Genomic DNA, 23,465 nt, shown 5'->3' with positions numbered 1-23,465 from the left:
GATGGCAGCGCAGAGGCGGTCCGGAAAAGAGATGTATGGTAGTTTTCCCCACCCCCCGACCCCGAAGTCGCCATCAAACTCACGGAAATCTGCTCGAGGTACTCGATGAAATTCGGGTGAGTTATTCTGTTAATAATTTGTCCTCGGACACGTCCGAGCCTGCGACCCGGTTACTTGACCCGGGGACGAGCGCGTCCAGTAGACTTCCGCGAGGATCATCGTCCGACCGGTCGTTAACGAATGACAGTTTTGCGGTTACACCGTGGGACCGAGAGCTTGACACTCTTTTCCGTGATATTGAAGAAGAAGAAATATGCGCGCTGACAGTCTGCGTAAATTCGACGATAATTCGCGCGCGAATTCGCACGTTCATCTCCTCCTGCCCTCGGCTCGCTTGCCTCGTTTCCATTCTTGCAATTGGTATTTACCCCGAGTACTCCGGTCAAATATCGCAATTTAATTGGTACGATGAATTAGGATAATCTTTCAGCGATCTGTTGAAATTTTGTGTTTTTTTATATGTTTTGTTTACATACTTTGTTCTTTGTCCTACAGGTATTTTAGCATCATCATCGCCCCATACGATGCCTGTCTTGCATGATAGACGGCAGATGCCTCGAAGCGACGTTTTCAAACCGATTTCTACCGCCTGATCGAAGGATCATGATAGAGTAGCACCTTTTGAACCGAGCCACTGTTTAAAGGCACTGTCAAAATGAATGTCAATGCTGCTGCTGAGCTGTTCTATCTACTTGAATCCAATAAACTTGGAGAGGTCGAGGAGGTCAAGAAAGTATTTCACGATCATTTCTTATGCAGTGAGTAATATATGTATATTTTATTGCATTAGAATAATTATAGTAGTTACCTAACTTTTTCTAATCATGTCTTGTATTATATTTGCAGCAAAGGACAATTGGTTGGTAAATGGATTATTCGATTATTATCTCTCCACAAATTCCTTGAGGACTGCCGAAGTATTAGCGGGAGTTCGAGATCCACACGACAAACATCTGTTGGATCGTTTGTCGGACGTCCTTTCAAAACCCGGCAATAGCAGGCAGAGAATACAGGCGCTCACATTGCTCGGACATATAGCCAGACGTCAACCTACTTGGTTGTACAAGCTAGCCAATCATGCTTTATTCAGAGATCTACTTAAATTACTTAAGGTAAAATATTTTTTCTCTTTCTTTTATCAGTGCATATAATTATATTATATGTATACACATTAATTTTTTTTCATTAATTTGTCAACTTCACACGCACATTTAGTTATTGTTTTAGGATTATGAGTCATTTTTTCAAATATATATAATTTACTTATGATTAATTTATACCGTTTAATGTATGTTATTACACTTATATTTATATTATATTTATAATATATTTATAACTGTTTTATATACTAATGATTATTTATCATATGATTCTTAATGCATCATAGTCAAAATTCTTACATATTGAATAATATGATATTTAATCTGAAGATCTACTCTAATTTTATAAATATTAAAAGGAATTAAATAGATGGGTAGTTTTGCAAAATTATATTTTTTAAGGTGGAGGCAGATATATTACCACTTATGAGTGCCCTACTTTTGTTAGTAATGTTGTTACCAATGTTACCTGCTGCCTTAGGGCCATATCTATCAGAAATATTCGAGGTATTCGGCCGTTTGGCCTCTTATTATCATTATCAGTCGTCTTTACTTTCCTCTTCTACCCCTTTTACTTCGACCACTACTGTACCAAATGTCATCGACAAGGACCATTTGTACCTCATACATTTGCAGGTGAATATTTAACGATCGCTTTTAAGTAAGATAGAGAAACTAACAAAATTTTACCATCCCATCATTATAGGTAGGATTATACAGCTTATTTCATAGACTGTATGCAATGTATCCTTGCAATTTTATATCATACCTGAAGCAACAGTACATACAACGCGATCAAATGGCTACATTTACTCATACTATTAGACCTATGTTGGATTCCGTGCGTATGCATCCTTTGCTTGTTACAGCATCCAAGGATGCAGAAATTTCAGCCACTAGGTATATATGTTTGCTACATATGAGAAATAATATATCTTATGATACACAATGTGTCTGAGTACTTTCGTTTTTTTTTTTTTTTCAATTTAATAGGTGGAAAAAGATGGAACATCACGATATCGTAATAGAATGTGGTCGTTTTACATTAGACAAATGTCGGGAAGAAATTTTAAGCGTAGTTAATTCTCGATATACTCCACCTCTAGGTCAGCATTTATCATCTTCATATCTAAAAACGCATACAAAAAGCTATGTTTTATACTTATGTATCTATTTATCTATGCAGATCAATCTTCCATTACTTGCGCGCCAATAAACATCTGTGGAGGAGCAACTGTGGAGATAAATAATGGGGAAGATGATACATTCTGGTCACCTAGCATGGCGGTGCCACCGCATAGCCCGCCGTTTCAAAATACATCCCACGAGCCACGCTCTGCCCCGGCAACGCCTAATAATAATAGAAGTGGTACTTCACCGCCCGAGGCTGCTATTGAAGCTACTCCTGAAACGACTCCTGTTAAGGTATATAAAAATAATCTTGTTATACACATGTTCTCGAAGGGAAAGAGAGAAATATTTATTACATTTTATACAGGATATACGAAAATTAACGAGGCAAACGCCTTTGGGATCTAGCACAGTGCGTGCTCTAAACGTTGCATTGAGCAACAGTGCATCTTCTCGACCATCAACGCCTACTCCGATAAATTCCTTGTCCATTAGTGCAATGAGAAGCATGGATATTACAGGAAATACACATGGATTTCTATCACATAGACTAAGTAAGATTATGATCGATAGACAAAATGTTCTTCAACAGCCACAAAAATTAATGAGTAATAGCGAAGAAAATGGAAGGCTCTTAGAAATGGCGATAAGTCAAAATGGGAAGAATGATTCTTGGCAAGAAGATCAAGAGGTTTAATTCTAATTTATCTGATGGATTTTTTATATGAAAAAAATATAGAAATCATATTATATATAATTTTATAATATAGGTACTGGAGATAGTTAGTTCACATGGAAATGGAACAATTGAAATGTCAAAATACGTCGAATTGCAGTCCGAAGCACGAAATGAGAAAAATACAGTTAATGCTCTAGCTGATTCGATATCACAAAAAATTTATAAACTTCGATTATATTCTCAACGTCATTTTTCGTCGGAGGACTCAAATTCAAATGTAACGCACAAGGTGGGAAAAGAATTCGAAAAATTTTCTCAAAAATCACCGCATATAACTGCTTATATTGCAACAGTTATAATTGGTTGAAAAAAAAAGCTTATGTTCTCTCTCGCAGATTCGACACTCTAAATCTTGTCCAGATATGGAAATGCAAAAAAGATATAATAGTGAAGACGTAATAGATCAAACCAAATTAATAGGAACGATGAAACGCGAAGATGCTAGTATTCAAACATGTGATTTATTTCCATACGAACATCTGTTTTTGGGAGTGTTAGATCAGAATAGCCAAAATTTTAGCCAAGAAAGCTCCGACTCAAGACTATCACCAATCAGCATGCTTGATCAGTATATAGAGACTTGTACAAGAGTGAATACCTTCTCTAGCAAAATGAGTAAATATAAAATAACATATATATAACATGTACGGATGAAAATATTTCGATAAACAAACTGAAACACCAGCTTTTTTACAGAAACAAATGGTACCAAGCAGAAGCAAAAAAAGAAAGGGGACGAAGATGCAGAAGAAGATGGAGGAGACGATGATGGTATAGATCCAACTTGCGCTAATCATTTACTTCAATTAATGCAGATGCAACTGCAGTTTGAAAGGCAAAGACGAGAAGTCCATGCTGAACGTAATCGACGTTTGCTCGGTAAATCGAGGGACTTGCGAGCTTCTGAAGAGCATAATCTTGCTTTGGTCCGTTCATAATTCCTTTCGTACGATAATGTTTATTAAATTTTTTGCATACGACTGTTAGTAAATTATTTGTCTCCTGCAGACTGATCGGTTAAAAATGATGGAAAGAGAAGTGGAAGCATTAAAGACGCAACTGGAACATAATAAAAAGGAAGCACTTCAAGCTGAGGAACAATATAAAGAAACTATGCATCATTGGCAAACTAAAGTATGATTTTTAAAAATATATCTATTTAATTTTCTTTGTACTGAGAAAAATTATACAAGATTGGAAGACTAATCATCTTTATAATATGTACAGTGTATTGAGGAACAACGACAAAGTCATGCATTCAAAGAACGTTTAGAGTGTCTCGAATTGGAATTGAAAAGCGAACAAAGAAAGGCGACTGAAATGCAGCAACAACTTCGTTCTACTGAGGCGGAATTATTCAATGCGGGACATCAATTAAAAGCAGCGTTGAAAGCTGCAGATCGTGGTAAAGAACTGGAACGCATTGTGGATATTATGCAGAAGAAATTCGTGCTTCTAGGAGAGGTATATAGTTTCTACAAATTAAATTGATTAAATTAAAACTTTTAGCAAAATATGAATTAGTTGTTGAAAATGTGAATTAATTGTTGAAATCGAATTATCTGTAAAAAACGATATTATACATAATTGTGGGCACATTTCTCTTACCTTTGTACACAGGCACAATTAAGATTTGAAGAAAATACAAGTACTCTTTCACCGACGATTAAACAAGAAGCGACGCAGGTTCAGAAATCATATACGGAAGAATTAAACAGTAAGTGTTTGAATTTGCAGATTGAAAAGAATTGAAACTAATACTTTCTGTAAAAGAGATACAAATTATACATATATTATCGAAATATTTTTGTAGATATTCGACGACAATTGGAATCGCGAACGTCGCATTTGGAAGCATTAAAGGCACGTTTAAGTGAGTTAGAAAATAAAGAAGCACGGAAGGAGACACAATTGGTGGATTTGCAACGACTCTTACAAGAAACAAAGGAGCAACACGCGTCTGAATTGGAAGCTATCGAATCAAAGTATCGAGCGCAAGTAGAGATTAATCTATTACTGGAGGGTCGTATACTTGAACTTCATGGCAAATTGGAAACTGCTACATGTTCCAATACTTCGCCCATGGCAAATCCCGCTTCCTCAGCCTCGCCTAAAGAACGATCACCACCTTTATCAACCAGTTTGGCCTCGTCCAGCGAGGGCAGCCTCGCTTTCATCCATCCAGGCGGCGGAATCATCATGAACGATTGTTGCGAGACCGCGACTGGTGAAATCTCCAATTTGCAAGCTATGATAGAACCCTCGAGTAGCGGTCAAGCCACTTCGCCGTCGCGTCCTCTTACTCAACGATTATCGATGCCGAAACAAGATTAAAATGCCTCTGGAAAGCATAAAGTATCGTTTCATATATCGTCAGTAAATGATATACGCAAGATTCACATAAAGATTATACATGCGGAATACTCCGCGACTTACTTGGAATACGTCGCGATACATATTCGTGTGCGAACAGTACGAGAAAAGTTATTTGTAGCTTTTTATCGATAGAATTTAGGCGAGATTCGAAAGAAAGTTGCTAATCGACTGATTGCGATCAAACAGGCACGCTCTATAACAATTTGTTATTCAGTATATCTCTGGAAAATGGATTCATAATGAAAATAAATGGTTGAAATATTTTGCTGACCAATTTTGATGATTTTAATCTTTCTCTCTCGATTGTATTATGCAAAAGAATCTTTCCTTGTAGAAAATTTCCCTTTTACTGTCTTCGCTCCTTTCATTGACTATTTCTATTAAAGAGAGAGAAAGTCTGCAGTGTTATATATAAATTCTTCTATTGACTATTATCTCGGATAGAGATTGGAAATAATTTTGAAATAATAGCATTAAAATTATCGATCGTAATTCAAAATATTAGAATATTTATCATATGATATGCGTTATTAATTTATCCTGTTCCATATATACACATAACTATCAACTTGTGATATTTTTCTCGGCGAAATTTCAAGTTGTTATTTTTCGTCGTTATCATCGCGCGTGAAAATACAAAGGTAAATAAATGAAAAACATAATCTAGAAAAATATATATTACAATGACATTATCATATGTGTGCGCAATATAATTTATACTTATGATATAATACTGAATGATTAAAAAAATTTTTGTAGATATAAAAAGATGAAATACGATGAGACAAATATTTCTTTCAGTATGCAATGCAGTGAAAGATTAACTTTTCTCAGTCAATAATATTTTCTTTGCTCTGTGTAATAATATTTTCGCTTCATACAAATTGTTCTTAATAGGTTTGCAACTCTTGACTTATTGTCATAAGAATAGCATCGTCTGGATTAGCATAATTTGCTAAATCTGAAAAAGAAGGAAAATAAGAAAAACATGAAATATCAAGAGGAAAATGACTATGATAAATATTAATTAAAGTGCAAATTTTTTAAACACATGCAAGCTATCCCAAAATTTGCAGTTTTTGTGACAGATTGTTTAGTGTATCTTGTAATTTTTTAAATATTCATGAATATATGTTTAATTATGAATCTTGAACAAAAAAATATGATATGTTTAATTATGAATCTTGAACTAAAATAATATCCTTATTTACTATACTTCGTTATACATCCACATAATCGTTACTCACGATTATGGCCTCGATATAATGGATTGGCCTTCAATTTCCTCAATAAGAGTTCCAACAACCAAAATATACTCAACCATGCAAGCGCACCTACTGAAAACGTTCTCAATAGTATAACACCTCCAAATGTGTCTATCATCCAACCACATATGAAGCTACCGCTTGCAACTCCTAAAATGAATAAAGAATTTATGCTAAAACATAAAAAAAAAAATAGATAAATGATTTTATGCAATATTAAGCTAATGACTCACCAATTCCTTCGAAGATGGCACCGACAAAGCCTTGCATAGTGGCTTTGGTACCAGATGGTGTCACTTTGTCACCGTAGGATACCATTGTTGGCCAACACAGACCAAATGAGGGTCCATGGAGTAATTCAAGAATTAAAAACAGCCAAGGATTTAATACAACGCTATATGCCATAAATCTGCGACATCGTTATTTTTATCATAACAGAATGTACAAATAATAAATTAGATGTAACAAGATGTAAACATTTTTAATTATTCACCTGATTGCGTAAATGAGTAAGACGAGACTCATGACGTTAATGTGGCCGAGTTTCTTCAATATGCTACCCGATAGAAAGTTGAAGGGTAATTCTCCTAAGAAACACTGAACGCCAGTCATGAGACCTTGCAGAGTCTTAATCCATGCAACGTGAGAATTTGTCGCTAAATCTTCGCTATACCAAAACAGAAAGTTCCAAATAACTGCTGTGCACATCCCAGCGCCTATGCACCACCAGGCAAATACTAATACTCTGCCTTCTGTGACAACACTCGATAGTTCCCGAAATAGTGAAGGTTCATCTGTAGAGCACTCTGGATTTTTCTGTAATGATACTGCTTTCTCCCATTACTTGCTAATTTCGGATTTTTTTTTGATAAATAAGAAGTATACCAAACTTCTGCACGATCTTAATTCTAGTTCGTCGTATGTGTGTGTAATATACATATTTAGGAATTGTTTTGTACCTTTTTCAATGTCACAGCTACTATAATGATATCAGCGATCATAGCTACCAGCATAATGTAAAATATACAAGTATAATCTTTTCCATACTGTCCTTCGCTCAAAAGATCCACCAGCCAGCCTGCACTTATGCCAAATATACCGAAACCGATGCTGCCCCACATCTTCTGTTTCCCATAATCGTTTCTTCTCTCGTAACCTGAAGTTCATGATATAAGAAAATGGCTATTTTACAAAATCGATGTAATTTATGCAACGTTGAGCGCTATGAGCACAAACCAAGAAGATCGAAACAAATAGCATCTGCTATGCTAACTACGACGGCCATTCCGATCCAGCTTATTATAGCTGCCCACAAGAACAGATGGAATTGATACGTGGATTGTCTTGTATCAGCTTTCGAATCTTTGGTCTCTAGTAAGAGATGATTAAATGCACTGCTGTTATGACAAGTTGCTGTGCACTTGGTTCTCAGTTGGTCCCCACATATTGGCATGTGTGCGTCACCATAAACATCCATAAACTCATGCACGTTTACATCTACGCAATTATCTGTCTGTAAATTATTTTTTTTAACAAAACATTAATGTCATTTCTCCAATGGGTAAAATATTCTATAGCAAGTTTCTCTTACAATAAAGTCTTTAAATATATCAAATTGTGCACTAAATTTGAATTTGCTGTTCATAGAGACATTCTTGCCAGATAACTCTAAATAACCATGAGGTGCTCTCTCGCAGGATAACTATAAAAAAAAATGATTTAACACTTTTGTTACATATCTCGTATGAAAGAACAATACGTGTAATAAAGAATTATATTAAATTCATACACACCTGACAAACTAAATCACTATGAATATTTTCCATTATGGCACTTAACGCTTTATGTGTAAATTGTTTTTGTGGACAAATCTTTAGAAATGGTATATTTTTGTTACATATAAGAGTAATGCTCGCACTTCTGTCTATTTCAGGAATAAAATAAATAGAGAAGAAGGCTATCGTTAATATAGCTTGGAATATCAAAAAGAAAGTCTTATGCAGTTTGAACTTGTCAGCTAAACTACCAAACAACGGCTTCGCAATTAGACCAGAAATCGGTAATACTGTATACATTGTGCCAACTAATGTTCCAGAGAAGCCCAATTGCTTTCCAATTGTTGGCAAAAATTGTACCATTGGTGCTGTCGCTGCAAATAAACAGCATCAATTAATACAAAATGCAAGAGACATTTATATAAATGTAGCGATCAAAAAAATAGAGCTTCAATTCAACTCACCAGCATTGAAGAGAAAATAATGTGACTTTATAGGCACCAACTCCTTATTGACGTTTTCCAACATGCTGCCGTATTAATCAATGAAATCCTTGATTTATGCGTTATTTTTTTATCTGTAATAAGGTGAAACAAGTTTACAACGCTTTGTGTATTTGAAATTATCAGTCTACGAGATAAATTTGCTTGGTCATGTAAAAAAATCCTCGCTTTTATCTATGTTTTCAGGACTAGCACGATAATTAATCTCTACCTGAGAGACTTTTTTACAGCACATATGCAGTCTGTATTGAAACGCCTAGAAACGTGAAAATTACGTATAACTCAAGCATGCTCGAGATGGAACGGTCACTTATCGATGAACGATCCTCTCGATTCGCGCGAAAGATAAAAAGCAACCATTGATCCGCGAGAAGCAAATTTTACCTCGGATGTGACGGGGTTGGCTTTTGACTAGTCGAAGAGACTTGGCAAATTGGATTAATCCAAGCTAATAAAGCGCGTTAATAAAAAACACCATCTCACGCGCGATGATGCTCAGCCAAAATCCTACTCGCACTTTATTCACCAACCCGTTCACCGTCACACGAGATTCGAGATCTTCGTTATCTGCTGCGTGTACTTTGCAATATTGTATGAATCACGAAGCAGATAAGAAGATATAGGATAGGTACGTCGACGACGAGCTCCTTTCCCGGTTTTATCGGTTCGATTACGCAATTTTATCTACAGAGTCGGATTATATATCCTATCGATTATATCAATCGGTTGATGAACCTTGCACGTCTGCAAAAATTTATACTGCTGATTAGGGGCATATTTGAACGGAGTACAACTTGCGACAAGTCCCTCCGCATCCATCGCACATCGCATCTTCACTGCAGATTCTTCTTCAATTACGTGTCGAATTACGCGCTGTCAGCTGTATTACGTATCTATCATAGGCTGGCCGTTCCGCCTACTATACGTTATTAGTTGCATTTAGGTACTTAGTTGGACCTGCTAATCATTTAATTATCCGATCAAGAATAGAAAGAATAGAATAAACGTGTGTGGGAATTAGGTTTGAGAATTAGAAACATGCAAAAAAAATATGTATATTTATTACCTTGCAAATAAATGCACATAAATGGCGGGCATTTGAGGCATTTGAAATGAAGCAGATGCTTGAAAATGTAATCAAAATAAAATTAACAAAGCAACAAAAATCTTTTTTAAATGATACTTTTAATAATCTTTTTCAGAATTTTTTTTCTTATTTCTATTTGAATATTTGCACTTATTTCAAACATAGAGAAAATATAAAAAAATAAAAAAAATAAAAAAAAAATTTTTCAATGTTTTATTTGAAATGTCAATTGTTTTGAAAAAAAATATATATAATATAATAATAATAATATATATCTTTAATGTTCATATGTATATATGAATATTAAAGAAATATATATACATAAGAAATACAAAATATAAATGTATACATAGATATATCATTGATAAAATAGTAAATAAAAATAATTCGTCGCTATTTAATGAAAAAAAAAAAAAATTATATAGAATATTTCCTCATATATATTACATATATATTAAGAATACGATTGTTACCCTCTATCGTTACTCTTTTATCACAGAATTGATTTTTACGATATTTTGTAACAAACTGTTTTAATTTGTGTCATCGATACATTTACAATATACATTTACAATATATATGTATATATTTATAAGTTTCAATATACCGCTTCTTTTCCTGACGACATTCCGCGTTGACGCGCGGCTCGTATTCGTAAAGATGAGTTAATGAATGTATCATGATAATTAGCGGCGTGTGTATATTTTGTCTTTGTGTTTTCGCGCTTGTACACACATACATACATACATATATATATATATATATATATATATATATATATATTTCGGTAATCTCGTTATATACTATCGTATATGCGTCTCCTTTTTCAACATCCTTGTCTCTTATCGCGATCGGATCCGTCCCAGATCTTGCAGTTCTCCCTTTACATGGAGCATATTTTCTATGCGAGATATGTGTTTTATATATACAAAGAAAGCCTAATTCTTACATACTAGAGCCTTACAATGTTAAGTAATCTACATAACATACACCAGCAACAGAGTTCGCTCGATATTTATTATACACAAAAATTCTCTTCGGTTTCGCAAAAATGTCCCGCGCTCTTCTATACGCTTCCTAAGATCGACAATTAATCTATAAGTCGGATTGAATCGAGAATCAACGCAAAATCGACAGCTAGATGACACTCAGCGAATCATGGACCCGAACCTCGGAGCTACAAGGGTTTTGTCTGTCACTAATTAATCTGAATAATTCCGTTTTTTTTTTTCAACACACACACACATATCGACAAGACATACATTCGTTCGCGCGTGCGTTTGTCAACATGAGAAGTAATGTTGGATAAAATGCATTTGCATACGAATACAGTAAGTATTTATACATACATAGAGAGAATTTTTTTCCCTTAAAATTTACTCTAAACATTATGGTAATCGCGGGACAACGTGGCATTTTAAAGTATTTTATATAATTTTTATTTATTATAATATATATAAATTATATATATATATATATATATATATATATATATATAATATATATGTAAATATAATAAACTTTTATTATAATATATAATAAAATATTAAATACAAAATTAAATTTGATTACAAACTATTTTGTAAACTTAATAATTTATTAATAATTAAATGAATTTTTAAAAAGAGATAAAGTTTTACTTTATTAAAGGAAATGCAATAATAGAAAGAGTATTAAATAATGGAAATATAAAATAAAGAAAAATATAAAATATCAATTTTATAAATACAATATTATATTTTCTATTGATAATTGATAATATTAAAAAATTACTTAGTCTATATTTATAAAGAAATTCGTGTAATTTTTTACTATATGCAACTATCTATAATATTTACATAGCCAAGTAATGTCCCAAGATTACTAAAAACATGAGAAAATTTATAATAAAATTTTAAAATATTAAAATTTAAGAAAAAAATTTTCTCCGTGTATATATATATATATATATATATATATATATATATATATATATATATATATATTACTCTTGTTATTCCAAATATATTTTATCCAACATTTTGCACGGAGGAACTTTTGATAGACATATGATCGACATACTCTCGACGTTAGCGGTTTTAACTTAATTAGAGCTATTAAACCTGTCGGTCTCACTTTAGAAAACTATCAAAAATTCCTATATCGAAAGTAGACTTGTCCCTTATGTACAGATTATTTTCTTTTTATATCAGATAGAAGCTAGACTTCTTTTCGAACGGTGTAAAAATGTCAAAGGTACATTCGAATTAGTCGGTTATTTGTAAAAAAGGAAGCTACAGTCAAAGAAATTTACAAACATCTATTTATCTAGCTTCGTAAAGAGTCTTGCGCCGTCAATTGCGTAAAAAACAATAAAAAAGACAAGTCGCGAGGAGGATGTCCCTTGTAAATGAAAAAAAAAATGAAAAAAATGAAACGAAGGGGCTCATACTGCTCTCTCGCGTGCTCGCCAAGAGACTTTCAATTAACGATCATCACGACGATAGATTTGTTTCAAACAATTCCTCGTCCTTTGATAACATCGCCAGGTTACATTCCGAGGTCCATCCCACCAGGAAGATTAATTTGTCATCATTATGAATCGATCTTCCAGCAATCTTAGCGGCTAAAGCCAGGATGGTCTGTGGTGATGCGGTGGAGGTGGTTGAAGAGTGTACAGCGAGTGGATGTACTGCTGATAGGCAGCTTGATCCATAAGATTGGGCCCGTGTGGAGTCATATAAGCGGAGACCGGCGAAACGTAGGATCTTTGAGCGGCGGCGGCGGCAGCGGCGGCCGAATGCAGAAACGGATGAGGCGGCGGATAGTTCCTGGGCGGCTGATTCCCGAGCTTGTTGCACGCCGTCGACTGACCCGAGGCATTCGACACGGTCGGCGGCACCACTTGCGGCTGCTGCTGCTGCTGTTGCTGCTGCTGCTGCTGTCGTAGAGCCATATTGTAATAGCTGGTCGGATTGCGAAACTCGTCCGTCAGGAAGGCGAACGCGGCCGCTGCGGTAGCATCCTTGTCGTAGGCGAAGGGCGCCGCGGCGGCTGCGCCACTGGTGGACGCGGCAAAGTTGAAGGCACTGCCGGCGGGTGGGACCGCGGCTGCTGTCTTCAGGGCGCCGATGGAATCGGCGGCCACGTACTGCGGGAAAGCGGCTATGCCCGCCGCCTGCTGCTGGTCGACGGCGGTCGTCGTGACGGCCGTAACAACGGCTGCGTTTTGCTGTTCCTGCTGCTGAGGATGCTTGCTCTTCCGGCTCCTCTTCGTCTTGGACGGCGTCGCGGTGGACGGCGTCATCGTGGCCGCGGGAGGCGCGGTCCGCGCGTCACCCTCGCCCCGTCCTCGCGATATCGCCAGAATACCCTGGCTGTTCTTCTGTGCCAGACTCTGCAGCAGATTCAGCTGCTCGAGCTCAGCCGCGCCAGTCGCGGCACCGCGACCGTAAGCAGCGAGGTGCTCCGGCTTCGTCGCTGGCGGCGGACGTGGGATGGTCAATAGTTGCTGTTGTTGCTGTTGGTCCTTGCGATCCGATGGTGTCCGACCTACGAGACCGAGGCTGAGTCGTGCGTACGCTGGATTAGCCGCCATGGAATCAGCCAGGCCGCCGACGAACGGTGTGCCATCGTATTGACTGACAGAAACTGAAACTTCCGATTGAGGTAGAGCCATTATTGGATCGAAATTCGGAAATTGTTCTTGATTCGAACGCGTCGTCGTGTTCTCCGACAAGCCGCGCGAACTGGACGCGTCACCGCCACCACTGGGTGGTGGTTCATACGCGCGTTTTTTCATTGGAGGCGGATTACCAGTGGGGCTGCCAGATGCCCCGCTAACGGGCTTGGAGCCGGCATCGTAATAATGTGGACTAGGATACACCGGGCGTGAATTCGATGGCGGTAGCGGGTAACCAGCTTGGAAACCACTCGGATAAAGTGATTCGTGGGCTGTCGTCAAGTTCTCCTGGAATGCCCGCAATTGATTCGGCGAAGGCGCGGGTAATTGTTCCCCGCTGTTGCTGGACGGTGCTGTTTTGCCAAGATAGCCACCGCGTGGCTGGATCTCCATAAAGCTGGCCCGCGATTCCTGCGGCGTTGATTGCTGCTGCGTCTGTTGCTGGCCGCCGCTGTGTCTCGAAACGGATCTCTGAAGCTCGACGTTAGAGAAACTATTCGGATACGTTGGCGGATATTGACTCGGTGATTGATAGATCTGATGATTCGTGGCATTTAGATTCAACGACGACTCCGATTGAACGGGAAAGCTCCTCTGTTGATCGCCCGTCACCGGCTTTTCGGTAGCGTTAGATTTTAGATATTCCGTCCGGTGATCGGATTCATTCACCGACGACGATATCGTAGGTGACTGTTGAACGTACGTGGGATTTTGCTTGAAATCCTGAGGATAACTTGCCGATGGCGCCGCGGCCGCGGGATACTCATCGGAGCTTTTTGGTTGAAGCTGAGAATAATTGGCCGTCTGTTGGGGAGAAGGCTGCGAGTAACTGGGCGATTGTTGCGATGGTGCAGCTGGATTGCACGCGGCCTTTCGTTGAGGTGAGGATTGCGGGTAATTTCGAGACTGTTGCGGCGACGGTTGCGAGTAATTCGTCGCCGTTGCTGGCCCGGGTGTTTGTTGCGGCGAAAGCTGCGAATAATTTGGCGGTGTCTGCGGCGAGTGTAGCGGATGCGAGTAGGTTGGCGGCTGTTGCGGGGACGACTGGTGTGAATAATTGGTCAGCGATTGTGGCGACGATTGCGAATACGGACTATTCTGCGGCGATGGCTCGGAAAACGGAGACGTTTGCGTCTGCGGAGAAGCGTGTTGAGCGAAAGTCTGCATTTGTTGCTGCTGGTGCGATGATTGCGAGTAGCTTCGATCTAATTGCGGAGGAGTCGGGTACGAAGAGTTTAATGGTTGCGAAGGTGACGGTTGCGAATAGCTGGCGGAGCGTGATTGCGGCGATGACTGAGGAGAAAAATTTGGCGGCTGAGGAGACGGCTGCGAGTAAGCATTGGGTGGTTGAGGCGAGGGCTGAGAATAGTTCGCGGGTGGTGGCTGCGGCGAAAGACGACCGTATCCAGCGGACTGTTGAGGGGAGGATTGCGCATATGGAGAGTGCTGCTGCTGCTGCTGTGGAGACGGTTGCGAGTAATTCGGCGGTGTTTGAGGAGAGGATTGCGAGTAAGGTGAATGCTGCTGCGGAGAAGCTTGCGCATAATTGGCAACCGGCTGAGGAGAAGGCTGAGAATAATTAGCGACTGCATTCTGCTGCGGAGATGGTTGCGAATAATTCGGCGTAGGTGGCTGTTGCGGAGAGGGTTGCGAGTAGTTTGACGGGGGTGTCCGAGCTGACGGTTGAGGATAAACTGGCTGCGGAGAGTGTTGCGGATAAACGGGAGACTGATTTTGATTGTTGGCAGGCAATTGTTGCGGAAAGCGTTGCGGCGACATTTGCGAATACGCTTCGTTGGGATTCTCCTGGGGCGAAGTTTTCTGATACGGCGATTGATACGGTGGTTGCGCGTGTACCTGAGGATAAACAGGCGATTGTTGTTCGTAGGACGACGGATAGGCTGGTGATAAAGGATGAGGATTTTGCGGAGATGGCGTCGGTGGCAATTGTGCGCTGTATCTCGGTGGCGTCGCGTAATAAGGACTGTTATACGGACTACTCCCGGTCGACAGTGCGTCTTGATAAAATCCCGCGCCTCTTATCGGCTCGGTTGGAGTCATCGCGGGTTGACATTGCGGAGAACGAGCAGCTCGTGGAATCGCCGGTGGTGATTCCTGAGAGAAACTAGACACCGATTCACTAACACTACTACCGCCAGTGCTCAGTCGTCGTTGCCTGCCGCAAAACACTTCCTGTAGATCGCCGTCTTTCTTCGTCGCCGCGGTCTCTTCCACTTCCTCGTCCTTCTTTTTTGATTTTGGCGCTCCAAAGGCTTTGAACCAGGCACTCAAATTCGGCGTAGCGGACTTTGGTTTCTGCGTCTCCTCCGTATTCTTAGGTTGAATCGTTTCTTTATCCTCCGCTGCACTTGATGTCTTCGTACCCTTAACGCCCAATGTTTTTTCCTCCTTAACATTAGACGGAGTAAGGGCGCGATCCTCCTCCTCGTCATCGTTTGAAAGATTGGGCGACGATACCAAACTTTTGCAGATCAAATGTATAGAGTCCACATTCTTCAACACGGTACCTAAACTGAGCTTTGGTTCCTCGTCAAGATCCTTACTCGATTGATCGTTATCATTAGCAGGGTGTGCCGCTGTATCATTGGTGTTGGCATTGGGTAAATTGAGCGGTTTCTTCAAAAGCAAATTTCCCTTACTCTTCCCGGGTTGCAAACGGTCGATCGTACGCTGTATCTTCTTCGGCCGACTCGGTCCATGAGGACCAAATATTTTGATGGAGCTCGGTCTCTTACGTGTAGTAACCTCTGCCTTCGATCCCGATCGACCGGACTCGATTGGAGGAATGTGAAGTACCGGAGAATCACTGCCGGAGGAAAATCCACAGAGTTTGGGCGCATCATCAAGCCATTTGTTGATATCCTGTCGCACGCAATAGCCGAATTAATATGCATATATAAATAAAAATATAAATAAAATTTGAAGAAACAAAGATGTAATTTACCTTTTATAACAAACGCTTTGGAATCAATATATAGTTATAATTATATATATATATTATTAATGAGAAATTATTAAAATATAAAAAAAAATTATTCTGTAGTAGATATAAATAAAATATTTTATAAAAAAACTTATTGACATATATCAAAGAATTATAAATATTTCTAAACTCTAAAATTACCTTCACATATGTTCACGAAAATTTTATCTTTTTCAAAATAACAATCTCAATATCTTATATCTATAATTTATCATCTTGTGTGCATATTTATCCGTATTTATTTTCCAATAAAAGATCTTAAAAGTGATATTTTTTCGTAAGCTTACATGAAGTGTTTTCTCTGTTGCTTGATTTAATGCTTGAATCGTAGAATTCTCTTCCATTCCTTTGGTATGTTTAGCATGAACAGCTTTCTTATTCTCATTGATTTCAGATTCTTTTTTAATTGTATCTGCATCCACAGTTTTATCTTCCTTCGTACCTTTTTTCGACTTTGATCGCTTTGCGTTATCTTTATCATTGTCGTGGAAAATATTACTGATTGAAGGCACTTTTATTGAATATGTGAGGGTGTTGCTTTTTACCGTTTTTCTCTGCTTCTCTTTTTCGTTTTTCAGTTTTTCCTCACGTCTTCTGTCGCTTATCTTATCCTTTAAACTATCAAGCGAATCCACGTCTTTATTACCGATTAACGTAGAGAGCTTTTTGGAGATGTGAGTATGCTTTGAGTCTAAAGTGCTTTCTAATCCTATATCTTTGGGATCCGTTTGTTTTTTTAACTCTCCGTTCTTTAATCCTTCATTCTTTTTTTGTTTTGATTTCTTATCTTTTTGCTTTGTATGAATCTTGTCAGATTTTTCATCAGCCTTTGTTGCAGTCTTTGAATTCGTCTTCTCTTTCTTACGATTCTTTTTCGTTTTGACATGGGAAGATTGTTTCTTATCTTCCTCAAATACTGCATCACTTTCTTCTATTTCAATCTTTTTTAATTTACCTTTCTTAGTGTTGTCTGTTAATATTCCAGTTTCCTCGAGTTCTTTCTTTTCTATTTTTCTACTTTTGCTTTTTACCGGAGATTCATAATCTTCCTCAAAGTCCTCTTTCCGCTTTTTGTTTTCTTTCGTTTCTTTCGCAGATAGTACAATTTCCGAGTCCTTTTTCGATTGATGTCGCTCCTTGTTCCCTTTCTTATTCGACATTTTCAATTCTTCTGATTCTTTAGATAGCTTTTTGGTTTTAAGTAAACTATTTACATCAACGTTTTTTCTTCTTTTCGACGCTACAATACTAGTCCCGGATATTGCACCTTCACTCTCTTGGTCTTCCTGTTCTTCCTCATCCTCATCTAATTCTTCTTCTCTTACTTTCTTACCCTTCTTCTTTCCTCTTTTCTTCTTTGCAACCTTAATACTTTTACTCCTCTTTTCATCTTCATCTACTTTCTCGTTATTCTTAGACTTTGTTCTACTCTCGGATTTATACGATTTAGACTTTTTGGTTGATTTCTTCGAACGTTTACGTGTGTTATGATGCGAAGAAGATAAATGACGTGGAGGATATGACGGAGACGTAGGTGTTCCGGCTAATGATCGAAGAGATGTAGGATCCTCGTCGCTGGATGTCTCCGATTCTAAATATCGACTCACGGCTTTATCAAAAGCTTCCTTAAGATTAATCGCCATTTCCGTATATTCTATAAAATATATATAATAATATAATAAAATATATATACAATATATACATTATTATATTTTTATGTTTTATCATATATATTAATATATATAATATATATTAGCATAATATATAAAAGTGTATTATCAAAATATTTATTTAATTAAAATGTAAAAGTCAATGTAAATTTATACAATTGTAAATAATGCAAGATTAAAATAGACATATAATGGACATATATAAATTTAAAGACAATTAGAAAAAAAAGAATTACAAACCGTTATCCGAGCCATTGTACTGTCTACAGTTGTCAACGATAAGCCGAAAATCATGTTTAAATTGACTTAAACTTTTGTACGAACCACCTTCCAATTTCTCCTCCATAGTGCTAAGATCCATAGGCTTACGTACGACACTGTAATATCTATAAACATTATTTATATAATATTGTTAATTTAAAACGCGCATTAGATTAAATATTATTTTTACTTTTAACATTTATATAATTCGAAATATATACCTTGGCGCATATTCTTCATCCACGGGATCGATAAATGGCCAGGCATCCACATGATCCTTAATACTTTCGAGAACTTTGTGCATTCCGACACAACGTTCCTCTTCTTCAATTCTGAACGAATAGCCATATTTGTATCCATAATTACAAGATACATAATTACCATCACTTTGAGTGCCAATACCCTTTTTCTTTTCTAAATCTTCTACCTCATCTCTAGTATGAATTACAATTTGGCCAACGGCTGATGCCAAAGAATTGTTTGTCTGCCGTCCTTTTTTCTGAATCGGTGGTGTCGGTAATGGCGGAGAAGTATCTTCCTTAATATAAGAAGATTTTGAACTTTGTTGTGTCCCCTTTTTAGTCCCTTTGTTTGTTTTAGTCTTAATCTTAGATCTGACCATGACTGCATCCATCTGCGTCGTAGGCTCTTGACTACGAAGCACTCGCGAACTATTACGTTGTAATAGTTTACGCCGTTGCTGCTTCTCTTTCAGCTCGAACAATTTTGGTATTTCTGGCATAAAGTCTTCGGATAATGTACGATAAAGTTTCTGCTCGGTATCGTATTCCTGGGAATATAAAGTAATAATTTTATTTTCAATTCTGCGATAAAAAATTGCATAACACACTTTTTTCTTTTTAAGACAAGAATAATCATTACCGAGTCACGAAATTTTTCAACTAATCTGCTCCAATCCTGTTGAGTAAAACACACAACTTGCCAAACGCTCTCTCGTCCCTTGTTTTCGCCGTCTATTAAACTAGCTTCCTCCTTCTCTTCCTCTTCCTCTTTCGCCACTCTGTTCCGTCGTTTCTTACGCTTTTTGTCCTTTGGCTTACTTTTCTGCTTGTGTGAGGCACTATTTGAACTATCAATGTAATCCTCCCGGTACAATCGAGTGCCGTAGAAGTACCAATAGGCAGAATTCTTACGATCATGTCCCAAAGGTTCGACTCGCAAACTATCCGAGTCCAAGTTACTTAACGATTGCTCCTGTTATTGATATTATATTATTAATTAATTACAATATTGCTCTCATATATATAAAAGTTCTCATACTAATTAAATACATACTACGTCTTCGGCGTCTAGCCTGAAGTCACAGAGCGCGCGTAATATTTCTACTTTTTGACGAAGCGGTAATAATTCAAAATCTACATCTGTATTGAAAGGATTTTCGCACTTGTATTCCTGTATAAATGTGTAAAGTGTGTTTTAGTCTCATTGACAATATTGACAATTGAGAATTTTACATTGCGCAATAATGGATAATACTTACTTGACATTTCTTTCGAAAAAGTCTACGTAGAAACATCTGATAATTAAAAGTAGAGATATCATTGCGAGTGTCATTTGGCAAACAACCTTCCAATAATTTCACTATTAGTTCCTGAAGCAGTCGTCCTTCGGTACCTCCGTCCGTTAATAAAGCTTCTTCTAAATCCTACAATTTAATAACCTTAATATATCAATACATCATATAATTTTTATATAGTATTCAAAATAAAAAAAATAAGAAAAGAAAACAAAATGATATATAAGCCAGATATATTATAACAGTAAAGCTGAAGCAATGGCAACTATTTTATTGTATAAATAAGACTGAAGCAGTATAGTAAACAGGTCTTATAACTACTGCTTACTCATAAGAAAGAGTTAGCATTTCATTCATTAGATACCTCAATATCAAAATCCAGAAGATTGAAGGCAGCTCTAAATAATGAGCAAAAATGTGCTATACTTGGCACCTCCCACCACGATTGAATGTCTAAGAAAAATAAAAAAGTGGTTAAAAAAAAAAGTTTCTTAATCTTAATCTTGTTTCTAATTGAAAATAATTGATGCAATTGTATATCATATTTACAAAATATAAATAAAATTACTTAAAATTTTAAAATTATTTGATAAGATAGTAACTATTAATAATTTTGAATTTAAGATATTATTTTCTGTTTAAATGTTTGAAAAATAATTTTTTTTTAATATTTCATCGTATATATTTTCTTTTGTTTATATTTTATTTATTAAATACAAATATATAGCATTCCTTTATTTAATTTCTTAAATATTAGATGTAAAGGAAAAAAGAAAAAATAAATAATATATCTAAAATTAGAAATTCAAGTGTGATGTTTTTTAATTATAAAATGGGAATGATTGCATCATGAACACAATTTTCTTTCTACAAGATTTTTTCTAAATATTTTCAGTACAGTTTCTTTGCATATTTACAACAGAGTTTGATTTAATTTGTTCAGACACAATCATTCATTTATGATAATTAATGTTCATTTAATTTGTATTCATTTGATATATACATATCAATTTCATGTACATCTTCATATTCTATCAATTTTAATTGTAAAAGATATGAAAATGTAGGCATAATGAAGATTTTAATAGTGAACTGAATAATTGAATAATTTCCTGTCATTATTTTTCATATAACCGTGAACACATCAAAACTACATTAACCTGTTAATAATGAAAAATTTAAGACTTTAAAAGAGAAATCTTCTTTAATAAAGAATCAAGTTTCTAATTGACAGTATTTACACTTTCAATAAAAAGCTCTTTCTAAAGATTATACCTCCTTCAGCTTAAACATTTAAGACACATGATTATAATAAACAGAATATACAAAGAATATAAAAGAAGTCTGATTCTACACTCAGAGAAAGAGAGAGAGAGAGAGAGAGAGAGAGAGAAAGAGAAAGAGAGAGGATCAAAAAATATATCTGCTTCTACACACAAAGACCTGACACTATTTCAACTCACATTACTATTTCAATTGACACTATTTCGCTCTTATATATTGGAAGAAAAAAAAAGAAAAAAAAAGAGAAAAAAACCATCTACGGAAATTATCGGACGGCGTTTCGGGGCACGATCTCCGTGCGTCCGATCGACTCACCTAGGATCCCGATGAAAGTAGGAAACATAACCCGTCGTGTGGCGGGCGAACCGGACGAATCAGGGTGTCCAGGGCGGGACACGGGAGCTCGACGCTGGTCGACGTTCGAGAGTCGGAGCGCAGGAACGGAGCGAGCGCGGATCGCCTTCCTCGGTAGGCCGGCGCCGCAGCAGCGGCGGGGGAGGGCGAGAGCGAGAGGGACGATCTAGAGGCCCCCGTAGAGCGTACGGACTGCGCGTGCGACGAGGAGGATCGAGCAAAACACTTCCGCCCAGCGGTGGAGCATATATATATATATAATGCGTATATATATTATACATACATATATATATATATATGTAATATATATATATATATATGTGTGTATGTGTATGTGCGGGAGTGTGGTACGTGTAAGTCGCGCGGAGCAGAGCCCGTATCTCAGAGCACCGGGATGGAGCACGTCAGCGGTGAATGACACTCGTAGCGGTAGTCCCGGTAGGCGCGCGCGAGCGTGGCGCGTTCGCGGGCTCGCATAGCTCGCCGACCGGAGGACGCGAGCGGAGCTGGTCGGCGCCGATCTATCTCGCCGCGAAGCGACGACGATCGTGCGGCTCGATCATCCCGATCGGGACGCGCGACGACGCGAGACACATAACCATGAGCCGCTACCAACACTAGGGTCCCCGCTTCTAGCTCTCTTCCACTCCGAATTACGTTTCAGCGACGACGGGGGACGACGGCGACGGCGATGACGCGCGCGCCGAACGAGAGCGGCCACGAAGCGACGCGCGCTTCGCGTCGACTAGCTTCTTTCTCGTCGAAAAGGCGGGAGACTCCTCTCTTGTCGCGTGTCCGGGGAGATGACGCTGCGTGCTTCTCGTATCCCCGTGTTGTCGACGATATCCCCCTGACCTGACCCGACCTAGCACGATTACGCGCGGACACTGCGCACCGCGGATAAACGGTACACGGACTAGCGCGAAGTATGCAGCAACAACTGCAACCCGCGGGCGTATACCCGGCGATGCGTAGTACACAGATGCGTGGTCGACTGACGTTTAAAGTCACTAGAGACCCTGCGGGTCTCTAGTGACTTTCAACAGCCGCGTTAAATTCCCACTACCGCTGGTTTCTCATTGGTCCAATTATCATTGACCGCATTCAGCGGATTCAAGTAGTTGCTGGGTGCTTTCCATTTAGCGACACAGGTCGACACAAGTGTCATTCTATCTTTGTTTATTGTTATTTATTGAAAAAAGATAGAATGACACTTGTGCCGACTTGTGTCGCTAAATGGAAAGCACCCGCTAAGTAGCAATCGAATATGATTGGTCTCTACTTTCAGATCCGACCAATCAGCGTCGAGTTACATCGGAAAATCTAGTAATGTTGCCTAACTGTTGAGTCTGCTGAATGGCCATTGGTCGAATTATTTCATTGGTCACATTCAACGGACTCAAGTTGGGCACATTACTAGATTTCCGATGTAACTCGACGCTGATTGGTCGGACCTGAAAGTAGAGACCAATCATATTCGATTGCTACTTAGTGGTAGAGTCTGCTGAATGCGGCCATTGGCTGCGTTCAGCAGGAAAAGCTGCTTCGCAACTGTGGTAAAATTCGTGAATCTGATTGATGTATGCTCTTAGATTCAATCAAAATTAAGAGCATGCACCAATCAGGCTCACGAATTTTACAACAGTGCAAAGGAGCTT

At 38.1% G+C, this 23,465-nt stretch overlaps 3 protein-coding genes across 8 annotated transcripts; 1 reads left to right on the top strand and 2 right to left on the bottom strand.

The window, feature by feature from the left end:
* The first annotated feature begins 4 nt into the window (after positions 1-4).
* On the top strand, positions 5-5,676 carry LOC105253445 (hamartin). Of its 2 annotated transcripts, none has more exons than XM_011261502.3 (15): positions 5-116; positions 556-818; positions 907-1,172; positions 1,563-1,796; positions 1,867-2,060; positions 2,154-2,266; positions 2,347-2,585; positions 2,659-2,982; positions 3,062-3,259; positions 3,366-3,645; positions 3,727-3,956; positions 4,039-4,164; positions 4,258-4,494; positions 4,651-4,747; positions 4,844-5,676. In XM_011261502.3, the coding sequence occupies exons 2-15, from the start codon at positions 716-718 to the stop codon at positions 5,362-5,364; spliced, it is 3,162 nt and encodes a 1,053-aa protein (XP_011259804.2). In that variant the 5' UTR covers positions 5-116; positions 556-715; the 3' UTR covers positions 5,365-5,676. The 2 variants fall into 2 exon arrangements, with proteins under 2 accessions (XP_011259804.2, XP_011259805.2); XM_011261503.3 differs by lacking the exon at positions 5-116 and adding an exon at positions 223-463.
* A 464-nt stretch (positions 5,677-6,140) lies between these two features.
* Positions 6,141-9,822, bottom strand: LOC105253443 (major facilitator superfamily domain-containing protein 6). Of its 5 annotated transcripts, none has more exons than XM_011261500.3 (10): positions 9,685-9,822; positions 8,911-9,023; positions 8,465-8,820; positions 8,263-8,373; positions 7,908-8,184; positions 7,631-7,827; positions 7,165-7,487; positions 6,905-7,080; positions 6,654-6,821; positions 6,141-6,367 (listed from the first exon to the last, which is right to left on the bottom strand). In XM_011261500.3, the coding sequence occupies exons 2-10, from the start codon at positions 8,972-8,974 to the stop codon at positions 6,297-6,299; spliced, it is 1,743 nt and encodes a 580-aa protein (XP_011259802.1). In that variant the 5' UTR covers positions 8,975-9,023; positions 9,685-9,822; the 3' UTR covers positions 6,141-6,296. The 5 variants fall into 5 exon arrangements, with proteins under 5 accessions (XP_011259802.1, XP_011259801.1, XP_011259800.1 ...); XM_011261499.3 differs by lacking the exon at positions 9,685-9,822 and adding an exon at positions 9,161-9,323; XM_011261498.3 differs by lacking the exon at positions 9,685-9,822 and adding an exon at positions 9,334-9,666 and having other exon boundaries at positions 6,142-6,367.
* Positions 9,823-12,029: 2,207 nt separating this feature from the next.
* LOC105253442 lies at positions 12,030-21,796 on the bottom strand. Its single transcript, XM_011261497.3, has 9 exons — positions 21,769-21,796; positions 20,534-20,622; positions 20,134-20,298; positions 19,929-20,045; positions 19,515-19,847; positions 18,854-19,422; positions 18,612-18,757; positions 16,989-18,355; positions 12,030-16,580 (listed from the first exon to the last, which is right to left on the bottom strand). Exons 1-9 carry the CDS (start codon positions 21,794-21,796, stop codon positions 12,642-12,644), a joined length of 6,753 nt encoding a protein of 2,250 aa, XP_011259799.2. The 3' UTR covers positions 12,030-12,641.
* Positions 21,797-23,465: the final 1,669 nt, after the last annotated feature.

This window comes from Camponotus floridanus, unplaced genomic scaffold, assembly GCF_003227725.1.
Source record: "Camponotus floridanus strain SB8 unplaced genomic scaffold, Cflo_v7.5 scaffold38, whole genome shotgun sequence".
In the NCBI taxonomy this organism is placed as follows: Eukaryota; Metazoa; Arthropoda; class Insecta; order Hymenoptera; family Formicidae; genus Camponotus; species Camponotus floridanus.
The sequence above is the reverse complement of the archived record's forward strand: the minus strand, read 5'-3'. Positions and strand labels throughout refer to the sequence as shown.

Excerpts from the sequence above, each read along its gene's own strand:
- LOC105253445 (XM_011261502.3), top strand. The coding sequence starts at position 716 with ATGAATGTCAATGCTGCTGCTGAGCTGTTCTATCTACTTGAATCCAAT. Across the intron at positions 1,173-1,562 it reads ATCTACTTAAATTACTTAAG|GTGGAGGCAGATATATTACC; the intron begins GTAAAATATTTT and ends ATATTTTTTAAG. Across the intron at positions 2,267-2,346 it reads TCGATATACTCCACCTCTAG|ATCAATCTTCCATTACTTGC; the intron begins GTCAGCATTTAT and ends TTATCTATGCAG.
- LOC105253443 (XM_011261500.3), bottom strand. The coding sequence starts at position 8,974 with ATGTTGGAAAACGTCAATAAGGAGTTGGTGCCTATAAAGTCACATTAT. Across the intron at positions 8,374-8,464 it reads ATAGTGATTTAGTTTGTCAG|TTATCCTGCGAGAGAGCACC; the intron begins GTGTGTATGAAT and ends TTTTTTTTATAG. Across the intron at positions 6,822-6,904 it reads TGCCATCTTCGAAGGAATTG|GAGTTGCAAGCGGTAGCTTC; the intron begins GTGAGTCATTAG and ends TATTCATTTTAG.
- LOC105253442 (XM_011261497.3), bottom strand. The coding sequence starts at position 21,796 with ATGTTTCCTACTTTCATCGGGATCCTAG. Across the intron at positions 18,758-18,853 it reads GATGAAGAATATGCGCCAAG|ATATTACAGTGTCGTACGTA; the intron begins GTATATATTTCG and ends TAATGTTTATAG. Across the intron at positions 16,581-16,988 it reads CAACAGAGAAAACACTTCAT|GATATCAACAAATGGCTTGA; the intron begins GTAAGCTTACGA and ends TGCGTGCGACAG.